General features: G+C 44.8%; 1 protein-coding gene across 1 annotated transcript in view; it reads right to left on the bottom strand.

Moving 5' to 3' along the window:
• LOC124550747 (cytochrome P450 4c3-like) overlaps nucleotides 1-16,195 on the bottom strand; it is a 64,518-nt gene extending 48,323 nt beyond the window's left edge. The window contains exons 1-2 of the mRNA XM_047125469.1: nucleotides 16,000-16,195; nucleotides 12,875-13,102 (exon numbers count right to left, since the gene is read on the bottom strand). Of these exons, the coding sequence (XP_046981425.1) occupies nucleotides 12,875-13,102; nucleotides 16,000-16,185 (414 nt within the window). The 5' untranslated portion in view covers nucleotides 16,186-16,195. The remainder of the gene's footprint in view (nucleotides 1-12,874; nucleotides 13,103-15,999) is intronic.
• Nucleotides 16,196-18,511: the final 2,316 nt, after the last annotated feature.

The following is an 18,511-nucleotide window of genomic DNA, read 5'->3' on the forward strand; positions in this document are numbered from 1 at the left end:
AAGACACTTAAAGCAACGAGTTCATTATACTTCACACATGGATGTTTCCGACCTAATAGATCGCGTGGATCACACTTCCGCAGTCGTGGATTCAGCTGCGATGCGTAGGGTCCAGCAAAGTATGATCCAGAGAGTCACGAAGTGTTCGCAAATCCGAAGTGGTCGCTTTTGAACATCTTCTCTAAAGTGATCGTTGCTTGCACGTATACGTATCAGCTCTGTGAAGGTAAGCCTGGAATGTACAGAATGAAATTATTGAGCATAGTGTAATGTGCAATCTGATGTAGCCTGTCTGTTAAGTTTCTTGTACATCATTGAGTACAGACAATGTTAATGTATTCAGATCTGTTTTTTGTGGCCCTTATGTGGGTCAAGGAAGAAAGAAGGTGGTCGTTAAGATCTGTAAGAAGTTCATGTTACACCATAATGTTTAAATAAGGTAAGAGTAACAGAAAGAAATATATACACTGTGGAGTTTTAATTGGATAAAATTTGATGCTTTAACTGAAAAAAGGAGTTTGGCACAGACGCGTCTCAGACGTCGGCGAGTCTGCATATTCATTCTCGACGTCATTGCTTCGTCTCACTGTGCTGTCGGCCGGAGTGGCCGAGCGGTTCTAGGGGCTACAGTCGCAGGTTCGAATCCTGCCTCGGGCATGGGTGTGTGTGATGTTACGTTTAAGTAGTTAAAGGTTCTAGGGGACTTATGACCTCAGCAGTTGAGTCCCATAGTGCTCAGAGCGATTTGAACCACTGAGCTAGTGGGACAGCCCTGGCGCTCTTCAGGGTTCACAGTGCCACGCTGCTTGGCGACGCTGCATGCAGTACAGTGTTGCCAGAGCCTCGTTTTTAAATCGCATTTCTGTTAAAGCTATTGGTGGAAGTAGGCTATGTAAGACCAACTTTTGTCATCAACTGAAATGGGGAATCGCCTGCCGACCTCCAAGTGTGGAATTTTTTCTTCACCCTGTATGTTACCTCCTCTAACATTACTGCATTCTGGGTACGTTTGGGCTGATCTGCTGAACAGGGAGGGGCAGAAAGCTATTTTGGTACATCTACAAGCTACATCAACACTCAATACACTGCAAGCCACCAAACAGTGTATGGTGGAGGGTACCTTGTAGCACCGATGGTAACTTCCTTTCCTGCCCCACTAGCAAACAGAGCGGGGAAGAAGCGGGTTTACTTACATGCCTCTGTAAAAGCCCTCATCTTCTCTTCACGGTTCTTGCGCAAGACGTATTTTGGTGGCATTACTCTGGTTCTCCAGTCTGTTGCAAATGCTGGTTCTCTACGCGTTTTCAGTAGTCATTCCTAAATGAACGTCTTCTTCTCTCTAGGTAATCTCATTTCAGTTCGTTAAACAATTCTGTAATACTAGCATTTTGATGGAACATACTGGTGACAAATCCAACAGCACGTCTTTAGTCCAACATTGTGGGGCTCTCAAACACTCGAGCAGTCCTCAAGTGTGGGTCGCCCAAGTATTCTCTCAAGGTCTCTCTAATTTCCCAAGAACCCTTCCTACAAACCGAAGCCTAGCGTTCACCTTACCTACATACGACCTTACGAGACTGTTGCACATCATATCACTTTCGAAAGGCATGTCTAGATATTTAGTTGCTTGACCATGTCAAGCAGGGCACATTATTAAAACATTACTGAATTTCTTTCCCTACTCGTCTGCATTAACTAAGATTTACCCACAAGAATTCCTGCTGTATCCTCCTACAGTCACATAAAAGACGACGTTTGCTAACACAGGCACATAAAGACGAGTACAGCAAAGTCCACTGGACTGCGAGAATATGCGGCTGGTTTCCTGGTCACTCCCCCAACGCTACTACATCCCGAGTAGTCCGCAAAATCACCAGAAATGAAACCCATAGAAAATCTGTGGCAAAAGCTGCAGTAGCAGGTGAAATGCTGACTTCAGCATCAACGCAATTTAGAGGACCTACCAGATGGAATCCTCATTGGGTGGCTTAACCTGGAGGTAGCATACCTGCACGAACTTGTGGAGTGACCGAATCCAGGCTCTCATCAAGTTCAGAAGCGGAATTACATGCAATTAAATGATGGTTGAATTGATATCTCTAGCAGCAACTAATATTTTGTCCGATGAGATTACACACTGAGGTGGCAAAAGTCAAGTATTATATTTGGCCCCCCTTCAGTCGCCGTGGCGCAGCAGCTCGACGTGGCTGGTACTCAACGAAATATTGAGCCATGCTGCCGCTTTAGCTGTCCATAACTGCGCAAGAGTTGCCAGGGCAGAATTCCATGGACGAACTGGCCTCTCGATGATGTCCCATAAATGATCGATGGGATTCATGCTTGGTGATGAGGGTTGCCAGACGTATCATTTCAAATGACCAGAATCTTCTTCAGGCCAGTCTCGAACTACTGTGGCCCAGCGCTATGGCACATTGTCATCCATAAAAATTCCATTGCTGTTTTCGAACGTGAAGTCTACAAATGGCTGAAAATGGACTGCAAGTAACAGAAGATTAACATTTCGAGTCGATAATCGCTTCAGTTGGACAAGAGGACCCACTCTATTCCATGTAAGCATAGCCCATACCATTATGGAGCGACCACCAGTCGCCTTGTCGACAAATTGCGTCAATGGCTTTATGGGGTCTGCGCCACGCTGGAGCCCTGCTATCAGCTCTACCCAACTCAGATCGGTACTAATCTGACCAGGCCACGATTTTTCAGTCATCTACAATCCATCCGCAAAGGTCATTTGGCCAGAAGAGGCACTGCAGGCGATGTTGTGCCATTAGCAAAGGCGCTCGTGTCGATTATCTGGTGCCGTACCACTTAACTCAAAATTTCGCCGCAGTGTCCTAAAGCATACCTTCGCCATACGTCCCACGTCGTAGGTTAATGCGGTTATTTCATGCGATCTTGCTTGTCTCCTAACACTGGCAACTCTACGCAAACGCCGCTGCTCTCGGCCGTCTGACACTGTGTTGTCTACAGTGAGAGGTAATGCCCAAAATCTGGCATTCTCGGCACACTCTTGACACTTTGAATCTCGGAATATTGAATTCCCTAACGATTTCCGAAGTGGAATGTCCCATACGTGTAGCTCCAACTACCACTCCACATTCAGAGTATGGTAATTCCCATCGTGCGGCCATAATCACATGACTCACCAAAGTACAAATGACAGCCCCACCAACATACTTTGAGAAGACAGTTTTACCGTCATCGATATGTTCGATATATCACTATCCAATGACATTTGTCATCTCAGTATACATTGTATTCTGAAAAGTTTCCAGACCGACACATTCAACCTGCGTAGTTGCTAGGTACAATATCATCTTTGCTTACATTGTGGTTGTGTGTTCCTTCAGTGCACTGTTACTCAGTTGTCATATAGATGTGGCAGCCCATGCAGTAGGTCGTGAGTGGACGATGGTATTTACTAATGCAGAAAAAACCGACATGTTCATCATCTATGAATAGTGTAGGAAGAATGCAGTTCGTTCTTGTATGGTGTATGCAGCAAGATATCCCAATAGACGTAAATCATCTGGGTAGTTATTTATCAACCTCTTCAACCAGTTACGTGAAGGAGGTAGACAACGTAACTGGAGGAAACAAGTGATGGAAGAAGAGGGGGAAATTAATGTTCTTGCTACTGTTGCAGTTAAACTGCACATTAGTGTCAGGAACGTGTCCTAGGTAACATACCTACCACATCAGTTTCCATCAGGAGCTGCATGGAGACGATTATGATGTGGTGTCACCGCCGGACACCACACCTGCTAGGTGGTAGCCTTTAAATCGGCCGCGGTCCGTTAGTATACGTCGGAACCGCGTGTCGCCACTATCAGTGATTGCAGACCGAGCGCCGCCACACGGCAGGTCTAGTCTAGAGAGACTCCCTAGCACTCGCCCCAGTTGTACAGCCGACTTTGCTACCGATGGCTCACTGTCTACATACGCTCTCCTTTGCAGAGACGATAGTTTGGCATACCCTTCAGCTACGTCATTTGCTACGACCTAGCAAGGTGCCATAATCAGTTATTATAATCTGAACAGATAATATTGTGAGTCATGTACCGTCAAGAGCGACGTTCATCATTAATGGATTAAAGTTAAGTATCAAACTAATTATGTCCGCTTTCTGAATTCTCATTCCTTGTCATGTTCCAGATCTCACGTCAGTATAGTTCTTCCCTCTACACGCCAGCCTGCGTGAGCTAAAACGCGTGTATTTCGGCCTCCACTAGTAACACAGTGTTGGCTCTTCTGCCAACACAACATATGAGAATCGTGTTTAGCTTCTGTACATGGGAATTAAGACAGGGCACTCCTAATTACCTTATCTAGTGTTGAAGCCACATTTACCAATCATGACCAGGTAAACCACCGAATCATCCACTATTGGTCTATTGTTAATACCCATTAGCTTTGTCATGTTTGTTTCCTGTGACGAGCAAAATGTTCTGAAAAGCGGAATTCTACGTGCCCTTGCGATAGAGCGGTCCTAAATTAGTCTAACGCGATGTTCGATATGTATTAACATGAACGGTAAAACACGAAGAACAAACCCGTATTCCCGCACTGACAACACCATGCTAGCTGCTAACGCCGAACAGCGCTGCTCAGTCGCCACTGGAGTACTGGTTTGTTCTTCGTATTTTACTGTCCCTGTTAATACATATCGATAACACAAACATCACATTAAACCAACTTGGGACCGGTCTGCACAGACTGATTTATTCCAACACATGCAAACTCTTATGTTGCTTGTATACTAAGTGGTCAGTTACAAGTGTTAATCACCGCAGAATGGATATGCCTGCTGTTTATACTTAGGCTATAACAGTTTTACAGGGTTGGTGCCATTGTGCTGTTTATTCTGATACAGTTTAATCATTCTAGATGTTGTGTAATGTTGTCTACAGTACGCTTTGGTGAAAATATTTGCTGTTTGAGTAAATGTGTGTTTCCGTACTGCTGTGTGTGTTGGTGTTCAATTTGAAACTCCTGTCTTATGTGCTTCATGTGTATTGCAGTGTTCTGTCATAGGGCTGTATCTGTCTGTATTCATCATCTAATGCCCTTGAGACATCATCATCGATTATATTTATTATCTCCCACTCGCCTTTGCTTCTTTACATTGCAGCCCGAAATCGAATGGTTATGTCTCTAAGGAAGGTTTCAAACACCACGCACAGTGTTTCCACTGATGTGGTGTTGAAAACTCCTCATACAATTACCAAGATACTTCTCTGCCCTCGCCACATGATGTTCCTATTTGTCACCAGATATACTCGGTGGGACCACGCACTGGCTGCAAAACAGACCACAGACTCAAGGATCGCACAATGTCAAGTTCACCTGAAGTGTATCATATTGAGTCTGGCCAGCTTGTGCATGATCGTGGCAGCCCTATCAGTCGTTGTTCTGATTTTTTCGTCAAAGGATAGTCGTTCGTCGAGTTGTACACGAAGGTATCGTATTTTTCGTTGTCTGTGTATGCTAATGTCGTGTAGTTTTATGGTTGGATTACTTTGTAGTGTTCCTTTGAGTAGAATATAAGCTGTTTTGTGTAAAGCCATTTATAGTTTATTATGTTTGGCACTGGCTGATGCTTGTCCCTAGCTGTGTTGACCAATGTTTGAGTTGCGCTCTGGAGTCCGCCCTGTTGGCACTGGTCCGCGGCTCGTGGTCGTGCGGTAGCGTTCTGGCTTCCCACGCCCGGGTTCCCGGGTTCGATTCCCGGCGGGGTCAGGGATTTTCTCTGCCTCGTGATGACTGGGTGTTGTGTGCTGTCCTTAAGTTAGTTAGGTTTAAGTAGTTCTAAGTTCTAGGGGACTGATGACCATAGATGTTAAGTCTCATAGTGCTCAGAGCCATTTGAACCATTTTTTTGTTGACGCTGCTGTCCCCATCCAATTTATGTAGGAGGGGTTAAAGGCGATATCCCAAAAGATGGGGCACAGATTGACCCTTGTGGGCAACCTTTGGTGATTATTTTAACCACTTCCTGACTTCCCGTGTACCATTCAACCACCCTGTTTCTACAGTACTCCGAGAGGATACGGTAGAGGGCCTTAGGTACCTGGATCTGACTCTCACAAACTATGCAGGCAACCAGTGATTATATAAGGCGCCCGAAATGTCTATAGGAATAGCAGCTGCGTATTTGTTTTCTATGTTATGAACAGCGGTTAGTGCCTTTTTTGGTGCGTCATATATAGATTTTACCGTCTTGAAAGAGAATTCATGTGGACTAAGCCCAAGCAGATCCTTGTGCTATTGCAAGCAAATTGTTCCTGGTCCTTGGCCAAGGTGTTAATTATGCGTATAGGTCTTTAAGTTTTTTGGATCTGAGGCATTCTTGTTCTGTAATTTTTTAATTATTACGACATTTGCTGTTTGCCCGACCGAGACTCGAACTCGGGACCTTTGCCTTTCGCGGGCAAGTGCTCTACCATCTGAGCTACCGAAGCACGACTCACGCCCGGTGTCACAGCTTTACTTCTCCCAGTATCTCGTCTCCTACCTTCCAAACTTTACAGAAGCTCTCCTGCGAACCTGGTTGTTTGCATTCAAATGTAAGAGTTTCATCGATGTCGGGTATATCAAGACATTTAGATCTCTCTTCACTGAGACGTGGGACTTAGGGAAAGCAGGAAAGGTGTGGACAGGGCCTAATCATTCGCCGTTCGTTGCACAGAAAACACATACTCTTCATTAAAAAAAAACCTCTCAACAATCATTTTTAAAAGAATTTATTACACTGGCGGCTGAAAGCCCTATTAGAAGATCTGCAAGTTATTGTCGGCATAAGGCCACAAGCAATGTTACACACAATCAACGGCTGGGGCTGATTAAGAAGGATGAAAGTTATTCGTCGGCTGAAGGCCAGAAGCAACTTCAAAAATACACTACTGCTGAAGGAATGAATTACCAATAAGGTGGACAATTACACGTTAAAAATACCCCAAACCCTTTTAACCATCTTGATAACTGTAACAAGTTATAATGATGGCTGAAAGCCTTATCAAGACAGAACTGGAACTATTTGTCGGCTGAAAGCCACAAGCAATGTTACAAACAATTAACAGCTGATGGCCAACAGCAATTTCAGAATACACAACAGCTGAAGACCTCAATTACAAGTGAGCAAGGCAGTTACACATCAACAAATATCAAGAATTTACTTCTTCACAATCAAAATGGTAACAATCTATAGTAACGGTTGAAGGCAAATTCTTTATCGGCTGAAGGCCACAAACAATGTTACACACAATCAACGGCTGAAGGCCTGATTAAGGATGTTGAAAATTATTCGTGGGCTGAAGGCCAGAAGCAATTTCAGAATACACAAGGGCTGATGGCCTGAATTAGCAATAAGGTGGACAATTACACTTTAAAAATTTAAAATCCTTTCTAATAATCTTAAAAACTTGTAACAAGGTATAGTGACGGCTGAAGGCCTCACTAAAACACAATTGAAAATTATTTGTCGGCTGAAGGCCACAAGCAATGTTACAAACAATTATCGACTGAAGGCCTGATTAAGATTGGAATCTGAAGGCCACAAGCAATGTTAGAAACAATTAATGACTGAAGGCTGGAATTACAAGAGGAGAAGGCAATAACATGTTAAAACATAAGAGTAAATTTTAAACAATTATGACCACTTGTCCAAATAAGACAGATTGATCCACAGACAGTGCTCCTTGGATCGACCTAAAGAGGGTGACGACAGCTGTGTAAGCGGTGAGACACGCAACCGAGAGTAGTACTCATGTAACAGGATGGCAACTCACATGATGGGTAGCGTAAACGCTGATCGATCCACTAACCAATCCGCCTAACGTCTGATCACCAGTACAGCGATGGAGTATTTTTAGGCAAGGGCGAAGATATGGACTGCACCACGTCTTCAGAAACACACCCAAGGCCGAAGGAAACATTAGAACGAACGTATACCTCCCAAAACATATCCACAGTACAACTCAAGACGCTGTCGAACTACACGCCATGTCGGACATCATCAACACGCCGAGGAAAAGTACACTGCCGGGAAAGTACGCTAGCCTCCAGGTCAGGTAACTGGAGCGTTAGCGGCCACAAGGCAGAAAATACCGCTGGTTGCACTTCAGTAATTAGAATAACACTGAAGCCAAACTAACATCAACGAGTAGAAGGCAGCTAATAGCTTCCGCCAACCAAACAGACACCACTTGTTTCGGTTGGTCTGGGAGCAGCAACACACAAACAACAGTGAGATCTCGAACAGTGGAGGTTTCAGTACTGGACGTGATTCACTCAACTTCAAACGCCCTGCGTTCTGTCGCCGGCTACAGCGACACCCCCGGGATAACAAGGCCGTCCAACAGTGATAGTGACGTCACACTAAGCGGCCCATAGCCGACGCAGCAGTCCACGGACACCTCCGTACAGACGCGCCTGATGCTAACGATCTTCTGTCTGTCATACAGAAAGGAGCCAACTATAATTCGAACCAAAGACCAAATTATATGTATTCTTGTAAACAGCATAAAGGTTCATAACGAAATACCGATTACATATACGGGCAGGAATAGGTTCTAGAACTCCTCTGAAAAGTGTTTATCTTCAGTACCAGAATGAACATCAAACTGTCAGGTTTTCTAAATAGAAAAGCACTTTGTTAGTAACAGACAGCGATAATGAGACTTGCAGTTGGCGATTTCTACGTGGAAAAGCTGTAGAGAGATTGAAAATGGCAAGTAAAGAGAGCCTCAGCCTTTTGCTCACATTCTTACATGTAATGCACTTGGTTGTTTTTCATTTCCTTACCTTTCATAACATTTTTAATATTGTTTCAAGAAGTGTATCTTCAATAGCAGAGTGAACTTCAAATTGTCAGGCTTTTCTTAAAGGAAAGAGCAGTCCCTTAGCATCACAGTTCAAGACAGAATATTGTGTTCAGTGATGTCTATGTTAAAAGGAGTATATTTGATATCTATCTTTTGTTTCCATTCTTTATTACTGGGGATACACTTGTAAAAATTCTTGAAAAGAGCTGTCACCATGAACATATGAGTAAATTCACAATAGTCATGTGTTTTATGAGATAAAGCGAACTCTTGTTAACTTATTGTAAACGAAAGTTGTGAGGGTTTTGCTATGTATGACAGTGTTTAAGATAATTTACTTTGAGTGTAATAGCTTGAAAATGTTAAGTCCTGCTGTCAGTTGGCATTTGTCACCACCTGTATGCGAGTTTTAAAGCTAAATAGTGTTCTGACAATTATAAAATGGTGGCAAAGTTCCTCAATCGATTAAACTTATTCCTGCCCGTATATGTAATCGGTATTTCGTTATGAACCTTTATGCTGTTTACAAGAATATATATAATTTGGTCTTTGGTTCGAATTGTAGTTCGCTCCCTTCTGTATGACGGAAAGAAGATCGTTAGCATCAGGCGCGTCTGTACGGAGGTGTCCGTGGACTGCTGCGTCGGCTATGGGCCGCTTAGTGTGACGTCACTAACACTGCTGGACGGCCTTGTTATCCCGGGGGTGTCGGCTGCAGCCCCTCGGTCCGACAGTGCCTGCACGCCGCGAGCAGTCGCAGCCTGCCCTCGCGCTGTGGACCTCCTCGCTGCTCTGTCCGAAGCCGAGTTGCCGGACACACACGACGACCTGGAATACTAGCTGTGGCGCCAAAGATAGTACCACAAGACTGGCTATCGATAACCACTGCTGCTGCCACTCGCGGACAAACAATACTAGCAACTCAGTGGCACCATTAACACAAGAAGGAATGAAGACACCACTACCGCTATTACACGACATCAAGTTATGAGCGGCAAGAACGCCAGCCGCACGTGGCTCATTCACTGTAATCGAATTCTACTCGTCCGTGGGCCCTCGTAAAGTCTTTGCATACATATTCTGGAGTGAACTTTTCGCCCCTTCTGGTGCAGATTTTGTATAGTAACGCAGATAGTTCTGTAATGTCTGTCGGTATATTGTCTGATTTCAGCAAAATACTTTCAGCCTGCTCGGTCGTTGCATAGGAGATTGTGGCACCTTCTGAGTTGCCAATGCTAATCAAAAGTTGCAGTGCTGTTTGAAAGGCGTCTCTGTTTTCTATTCTCGAAAGACGTATATTTTCTTCCAAACTTCAAAATTTCGTCTGTTCCCCAAGTTCCGTGTTCTTTTTCTGGGTCTGATCATTCTTTTGCAGTCTGCTAGGGCTGTGATTGTGTTATGGGTAGCTGTATTTCGTGTTTTGTGTTGCACTCTTGTTTACGTTCGAGCTTTGTAGCCGAAGTTGTGTTGGGTTGTCTGTCTGTGTTCCTCTGGAATCTTCGCTTCCAAGCAGTTTACGTGTTGTGATATTGTGTGCTGCGTTATTTGTGTTTGACAACCATCCTGAGATGAACGTCACTGGTTTGATGTGGTCTTGATATTTTTGTGTTGTATACCCTGTTGTGTTTCAGTGTGTCCCGTTTGTGTTGTCTGACGGTGCTTGTTCAAATGTCTGTGTTTTGTGTGTATCGCTGAGGGTCTGCAAGTTTCGTGAGCTGTGTAGTTGTTGGTGTACATGTGGTCATTAATTTCGTATTGTTCTTGTTTGTCATATCTACGCTTTCCACTACCATTACAAACTAATTCTAGTTCCAGTTCTTCTGTTCTTAACAATAAGGATATCTGCGGGGTAGCTCATTGGTACATTTCACGTTTTAGGTGCCTTGCTACCCCATAGTCCATGGCACCTTGCATTCACAGTAGGTCGATGTGTTCGTTGTCTGTCATGTCACTGAAACGCGTCGTTGGCAACCAATGACGGTAGGATTTCGTTATCATAGAACGTCTCCTGGAGGAAGCCCATTTGTTGCCGCCATGCCATTCAGCGCGCCCTAGTAGCTGGAGGGTTATGTTTCCGGCGGTGAATGTCTTCGTACGCGCTGTCAAGATACGTGGAATGAATGTCCTCTTGGCATGATGTGGTCTTAGTAAGCACAGTTTTGATATTTCGTGGTCTGTGTTAGAGATCAGTTTTTCATGTAACTGTTTGTGTGTAGGGTTTCAGGATCGCCTGCTTTGTTGGAAGTGCGGTTTCTGTACATACATGGTACGCTATCAACCGCCTTATCAGTGCAGTCGGTGTGAATATGTCCAAGTTGGGAGTACTTGCAGTGGACTGCTTCGTCTAGCCCACGGCACTTAACTGGGTGCCCTGAGTCATAGCAGGTGTAGCAGTTCTGGACCCATGTGTTTATTCTAATCGCCCACAAATCGATGAATACCCGTTCTCTTTGCTTAACGAAGAAGTGGGCTGGAGCACCATCATGTAGTAGCCACACAACCCTTCGAACCATCAATAAAATGGCTCAAATGGCTCTGAGCACTATGCGACTTAACTTCTTAGGTCATCAGTCGCCTACAACTTAGAACTAATTAAACCTAACTAACCTAAGGACGTCACACACATCCATGCCCGAGGCAGGATTCGAACCTGCGACCGTAGCGGCCGCTCGGCTCCACACTGTAGCGCCCAGAACCGCACGGCCACTCAGGCCGACCGAACCATCAATAGCACTTCTTTCATCAGGTGAGACAAAGTCACCCGCGGAAAACGCCGATAGTTGCGTCCTGTTAGGGGACGTGGAAAGAAGACTGGTCTCAAAATATGGTCGCCAGTTATCCCAGCCCACACATTCCAGCTGCACCGATGCTGATGATTCGCTGTCACCATACCGTGGAGGCGCTGCATACTACCCCACAGGTGAAAATTATGAATGTCGAACGTACCACTCCATGTAAAGCTGGCCTCGTCTGTGAATAGGATGGATGACAAAAGTTTTAGATTCGTGGTTGCCTGATCAAGAAACCAGTGACAAAACTGCTCCAAATGTGGAAATCTGTCGCTAGTAAGCCCTGCACACGCTGTAAGAATCGAGGGTAGTAACATTTGTCGTGGAGACTGTGCCACAGTACCCTGTTCAGGAGGACCCATTACCTGCTATTGACGCGGAAGTTGCCTCCCACAGTGTGAAACACATTTCCCCCCCCCCCCCCCCCCCCCCCCCCAAGTCTGGTGGCCGGACATTTCGGTCACTTCCTTCATGAATTCCTGTTTCCTGATATGATGCTATCTCAGACAAACGGCGAAACACTGTTCCAAGCGTTGAATACCGTGACTGTTATCGGCGGGGGTAATTTTTCCGATACAACCTTGTTGCCCACCGCCCGTTGCCATTTGCCCTTATGTAAATAAACACCACGTCAAGCAAGCTTTCGATTCGAATACTGAACCATATGTACAATGCTTTATCACACCCTGTACAAGATGAGTCAGCAAGAGAATTGAATCGGATATAACATTAGCCATTACTATGGAAGGAGAGGGCGCTACGGAATGATGTATGATGAACAATACTACCCTAATAAAACAGAACGATCCGTACTGTAACTGTGGCTGGATGGTCCCGCGCGAGGTAGATCACATTCTCTATAACAGTGTATGATTGAATAAAATGTCTCCAGCATGGAAATCATGCATTTCTGGATATAAGTTCATTAGATCCTTTTTCTTCCGTACCCTCCCATCGATCAGTATCTAGAATTTGTGCACTGTGGGAAAAATCGTCCTGTAGCATGAGTACATAAAATTCCGCTTTAAAGGTCGTTTTGTTTTGTGTAGGGAAACAAAGCTTCGCTGGGGACCCCTGAAGATATCTGTATGTCCGATTAACACACTCCATGCGATACAATGTACTGTATTTCCTACGATACAAATCACAAGGTGGTTCAAGAGGTACATAAAGAGCTTCGACAGCAGACAGATCCGTTCTTGGAATGCTAGTCGGTAACCTCACTATTTCAATCCATCTTACCTGCACAATGCTCACAGCATAGCTCATTGTAGCAGAGAGCTCCTCCTCTGCTAAGGCGTCTGGCATGAGAAGGTCAGGGTTCACGCCGATGATAGTGCTGATGAAGTTGCGGATGGTTGCCAGCAACATTGGAGGGTGAACCTCAGTAGCTGCACCTCTGGTCCTGGCGAGCCGCTCGCACACGAAGAGACCACCATCGTGGAAAGCCTCCAGAAATCCCTTCAGAATCTGTAACACCAGCAGTTGTCTATCCCATAGCATGCACTGCAAACTGCATGGAAATAGGAATTGTGTACCACAGTGTTCTACCTTGCGTCCTTTGTAGTTTCTAATATACACTTTCAGAAAAAATAGATTATTACAGTCTTTTATAGGTTTCCATTTCACTCAAGATTTATTGTTACAAGAGTGCATATGCAGTATATGAAATGATTACAATTAAAGATAAATAGCACAAGGAGTTCTGAGGTACGACATACTGAAACACCCACCATATTAATATGTGGTGTAGCTGTCATGGGCCCCGATGCAGACACTGACTCCGGCATCCAGCCGACAGGACAGATGGCCAGTTCTGTACTGAGATACGTTACGCTTGCTCGGCCTGCTCACTTAGCTGTGAAACAGTTGTTAGCTGACCCATCACGCAAGTCACCTCTCGTCCCATCATATCCCACACATGTCTCATTCGAGAAAAGTCCAAGGATATTGCTCTCCAGAGAAGTTTCTGCACATTTTACAGAGCACATTGCAGTTCATGGGCAGTATGTGGGGAAGGACTATCCTGCTGGGACAACGCATCACCTTTGTATTGCAAAAATAGCAAAAGACCATTAGTAACAATATTATGCACACACCGAGCGCTTGTTAGCATCCTATAGCGATTCACCATCAAAAGTGAAAGGTTGTAGCTTATCACATCCCAGACCATAAGGCCGGCAGTGGGACCAGTGTGTCTTGGACGAATGCATTCTCAGAGACAGCGCTCACCAGGTGTACATCGTGGCGCAAGCGACCATCATTTGCATGCAGACACAATCTGTTTTCATTGCTGAAGACCACGGCGCGTCATTCCATCTCGAATGCGATTCTCTGACGCCACCAGTCAAGCCGTGCACTTCCGTGCTATCGCGTGAGAGGAAGAGATGCTGGAGGTGTGTGTGCCTGTGGTCTCACTGCCAATAACCGATTTGACATGGTTCATATTACCGTCGTTTAGCCCCCAAGCCCTCTTATCTGTTCTGTGGTAGCTGTACAATGTGTTACTACTGTTCTTACAGTACAATGATCATGGTGGACGTCTGTGCTACATGGATGTCAAGAACATCATCTGCAGTGCGATTACGATCACATGACAACTGACACCAACATCGTTGCACAACCTTAGAAGCACGTCGAACTTATGTGCCAATTCTAGCAAAGGATCATCCCGAAACTCGAAAGACCACAATTTTTCAAGCACGCTCAGTTGGCTGTGCAAACACGAGTGCATCTCTGTGGCATGGGTGCCTGCTTGTATCACACTTTTGCACCACAGATATGCATAACAGAGTCACCAATAATGTATTTTCCTATGTTACTTACAACAGCCTACAAACGTTGGGGTAACTTTTCTATTCCGCGACTGTGGAAAGCACTTGGTTTTGAGGTGAAGAACATGTCAAGCCATGTTCGAAGCGCATTTTCATCCTGAAAAGTCCTTGAAGCATGTTTGGTAAAGAACGAAAAATCCCAGAGCGCAACATCAGGTGAATAGGATGAGTAAGGAGTGACTTCCCTGCCCAGCTCCTGCACAGTGTTTTTCTGTCTGTCTAGAAGGATGCGGGCAGACGTTGTTATGGAGTACCATCACTTCACGCAGTCTTCTTGGCTGTCGTTCTTGGATTACGTCTGTAAGACGCCTCAGTTGTAGACAGTAAATGCCAGCAGTGATGGTTACACACCGCCAAAGCAATTCGTGGTACACCACACACTTGCTGTTCCACCAGGTGCACAACAACATTTTTTTTTTTTTTTTTTTTTTTTGGTGGATGCATGCAGATTTTTGTATGGGGAGTTTCTACTTTGTTTGGGCTCAGCCATTCATGTCTTTTCTTTATTTTAGCATTACCCCCAGTACCAATAAATGACAGGAACGCTCGCTGTTGTTCACAAGCCAATTGACGACATGCAAGCAAAAATGCACAAATGGTCAATTGCTCATTTTTGTGATGCTGCCTAAGAGCAAGCAGTAATCACATACTCAGTTTCTGAACCTTCGCCATTGCATGCAAATATGGCACGATGGCGGACTGATATCAAAGTTCATGACTTTTTCCACTTCTCGCATACACTGATGTGGATTAATGCGTTTAAACGAACTTTATAAAGCCCCAAAGATCTTCCTAAACGTGGAGAGTCACTAAAGTCAAAACGATATGACTTAAAACGAGAAAACCATTATCTTGTCGTCGTCTGTCCAATGGTATTTTTCCCCATACACCCTGAAAATATTTCTGGGTTCCTCCCTAGCTGTCCCCCCATCTACTGAAATTAAACAAAAATAATAAGTCGGAAATGTTCCTAATCCTCTGTTCATCCACTCATTACCTCCAAAAGACAAAATGATCACATGTAAACTCAAAAAGCGGCAGTGAACTACAGATAAAAAATGACAATCGACAAATAAACTCATAGCAATTGGAATACCAAAATTAAAAACAAAAACTCTTACGAACTTAAGTCCCAACCTAGTATTTTTCATCTCGACCAGAGTGACTATGTTTTTGTAGTAAGAAATTTAACTTGTTTATTTTGGATTCCTAGCTTACGTGTTATGCTTATAATATAATGAATATGACAATAACAGTATAGTTGAAGGGTATCAGTCCTCTGAAATATGATCTTGAGATTTTGATCTTAAACAATCTTCAATCTCTGTAGGGTGTGAATAAAAATTTCTTCACGAGCTCCGATTGTTTTCATTTCTGTCTTGTGTATTTTGCCTATCCTTGCAAATCCTTACAAATAACGGAAGATTACTAGCTCCAACAACGCAAGTTAGACTGGTTCACCACCGAGCTGCCTGTGGGCTTCCTGTGAACCCATTAGGTCTTCCAGCTGCTTACCTAGGCTGGTTAACTTACCTCAGAGTGGAACGTCGGGTTTATGAGTTTCCGGTGCACCTTCCACCGGCTGGCATCGATGGTGACTAACCCGTCGCCGCCGAACATCCGCATGGCATTGGTGCAGATGGCACCACGGTCTACCAGCTTTGACGTCAGCAGGATGTGCTGCACATCGTCTGGGTGCGCCACCAATACCACCAACATTGGGCCCACATAAAGCCTGCCACAGGACATCAAGCGCACTCACATGTTCATTTGTTGATATGGCAGACAAAATAGCTGTACATATATAACAACTACAACGAGTGTGACACAGCAGTTCAGGAACATGACAATACACCAGTGAGGAGATCTACAGGACTGTATAAGATGTGTACAATGCACTAAGAATTCATTATGATATAACTTCTTCAAATTCTGTAATAAAAGTTCCTAAACAACTTGGCACCGAGTCAAGGACGGAATGCCTCTGTTCTTGGAGATCTCAATAAATAATTCATGTGTCTTTGACCACAAACGTTCATTAGCAGCAATGGAGGTTGGGAATGAGCAAGTGCTACCAAACAAGCTACATCTACATCTACATCTATATGGATATTGTCTGTTGGTGTGTAAGGGGCGAGCTTTGCTTTAAATTTCCGTTTCCTAAATCTTCGCGATTCAAATTAAGTTCTTCTGAAGTCGCACACACAGGTACTTGATAGTGTTCTTACAAGAACTGCCTTGCACTTTCCACGTCTTCATCGGTATGTGCTGTACACGGGCGAACAGCTCTGGAATCGTCTTGTAGTGAATCTTTGCCTTCACTAAACCTTTTGTGCCACTCGAAATCATGACTTCTTGAACGTGCCACGCGTGCATATGCTTGCTGAATCATTGTTCACGTTTCACTAGGGGTTTTCCCGAGCTTAAAGTATAACTTAATGTTCATTCTTTGCTCATAATCAGCATCCATTGTGTCACCGTAACTAATACGTCAATAACGCAAACAGTGCGTTGCTAATCACAGCCCTGTCAGTTCGTTAGTTTTCGGAGAAACATGGCCAAGGTCATCTCAAAGATGCACACATATCAGGAAATATAAAAACAGCATTTCTTTCTTTCTAGTACTGCAAACGCACAAATGAAATATCTCTCCTGGAAATTTTCTGGCAATGGAGCATGTGGCGTTAAATATCCATGTGGATTATTTTGACAATAATGCAAGATATTGCCATTTGTTATTGGTCATGTAAGATTTTTGACACGCTATATGAAGATGCATAGGAATAGTTCTGATTTGAGTCGCCATGCACCGTTGGCTGTAGTTGCGTGCGTGGATGCTAAATGAGACAAGTTACATCAGCTGTCTTCTTCTCGCTGAGAAAACCAAAGGGTGACAGTTGCAGGCAGGATAGCGTAGCGTGTGGATGTAGCTGTGTCATGACTGCCGATGGTAATATTTTTTTAGTACTGAATCTGTGCATATTCGAGTGAAAATTAGTGTGGCGGAGTTATATGTGTCATACAGTTATCTCCAGATATTGCGCGGTTTGGAAAGCATGGTTATCCAACATTAGTGTATGACGGAAATTGCAGCCAACTTAGTAATAAGTTAATTCTATCTCAAAGGAGACGCAAAGGCCAGGGCAATTATCGTTGTGCACTCTTCAACTACAGCACTGTAGCATCTACAATAAAACACTCTATATATGCACTATATGATGCAGTTTTTTTTTCTTTATTGTTATTTTCAAACCTGGGTACAGGTAGGCCAGCAGCTGCATGCTACGCCGCTCTTTGGCCTCAGAGAAACACACAAGAGATAAATGAAGACATCGAGAGAAAAAACATGGTGGACATAGAAACGGAGATAACCACTTTTTAAAATACATGGAGCCGTCCATGGGCGTACAGTCCAAGATAATATTTGTTCAGACACTTGGACAGAGACGAATATTGTCACACAGGAACCACTTAAGCACAAAACGACGGCACAAACAAAACACGAGGCGTAGATCTCCGGCGCGAATGTTCACTAACTGTGTACAAGTGCGGGGACCTGCCAAGAAAGGAGGAGGGGGGGTGGGAGAGGGCAGGGGAGATAGGGGGAAGGGAGGAAGGGGGACGGGAAGCCTGGGGGAAGAGGGGAGGAGGGAGGAGATGGGGGAAAAGGAAAGAGAAGGGAAGGGTAGGGAGGGAGGGTGCCGAAAGGAAAGGACACAGGAAGTGGGGGGGAGGATCAAAGTTGGTAGGAGGGGTAGATGGAGGGGAGGAGGACATCATCAGGGAGGGGAAGCCACCTTGGGAGAGGGTAAGGAGGGTGGAGAGATGGAGACCGGGTGGGACGTGGGAATGCAGGCGCGGCAGCAGGTGGGGGTGGGAGAGGATGGGGGAGACTAGCGGGTGAGGAGGATCGAGTTTGCGTGAGGTGTACAGGATCCGTACCCTTTCAAGGAAAAGGAGGAGGTGGGGGAAGGGGAGGAGATCGTACAGGATCCGCGTGGGGGAGGGGAGACGGATGCGATAGGTGAGGCGGAGAGCATGGCGT

The sequence above is a fragment of the Schistocerca americana genome, chromosome 9, assembly GCF_021461395.2.
Source record: "Schistocerca americana isolate TAMUIC-IGC-003095 chromosome 9, iqSchAmer2.1, whole genome shotgun sequence".
Classification (NCBI taxonomy): domain Eukaryota; kingdom Metazoa; phylum Arthropoda; class Insecta; order Orthoptera; family Acrididae; genus Schistocerca; species Schistocerca americana.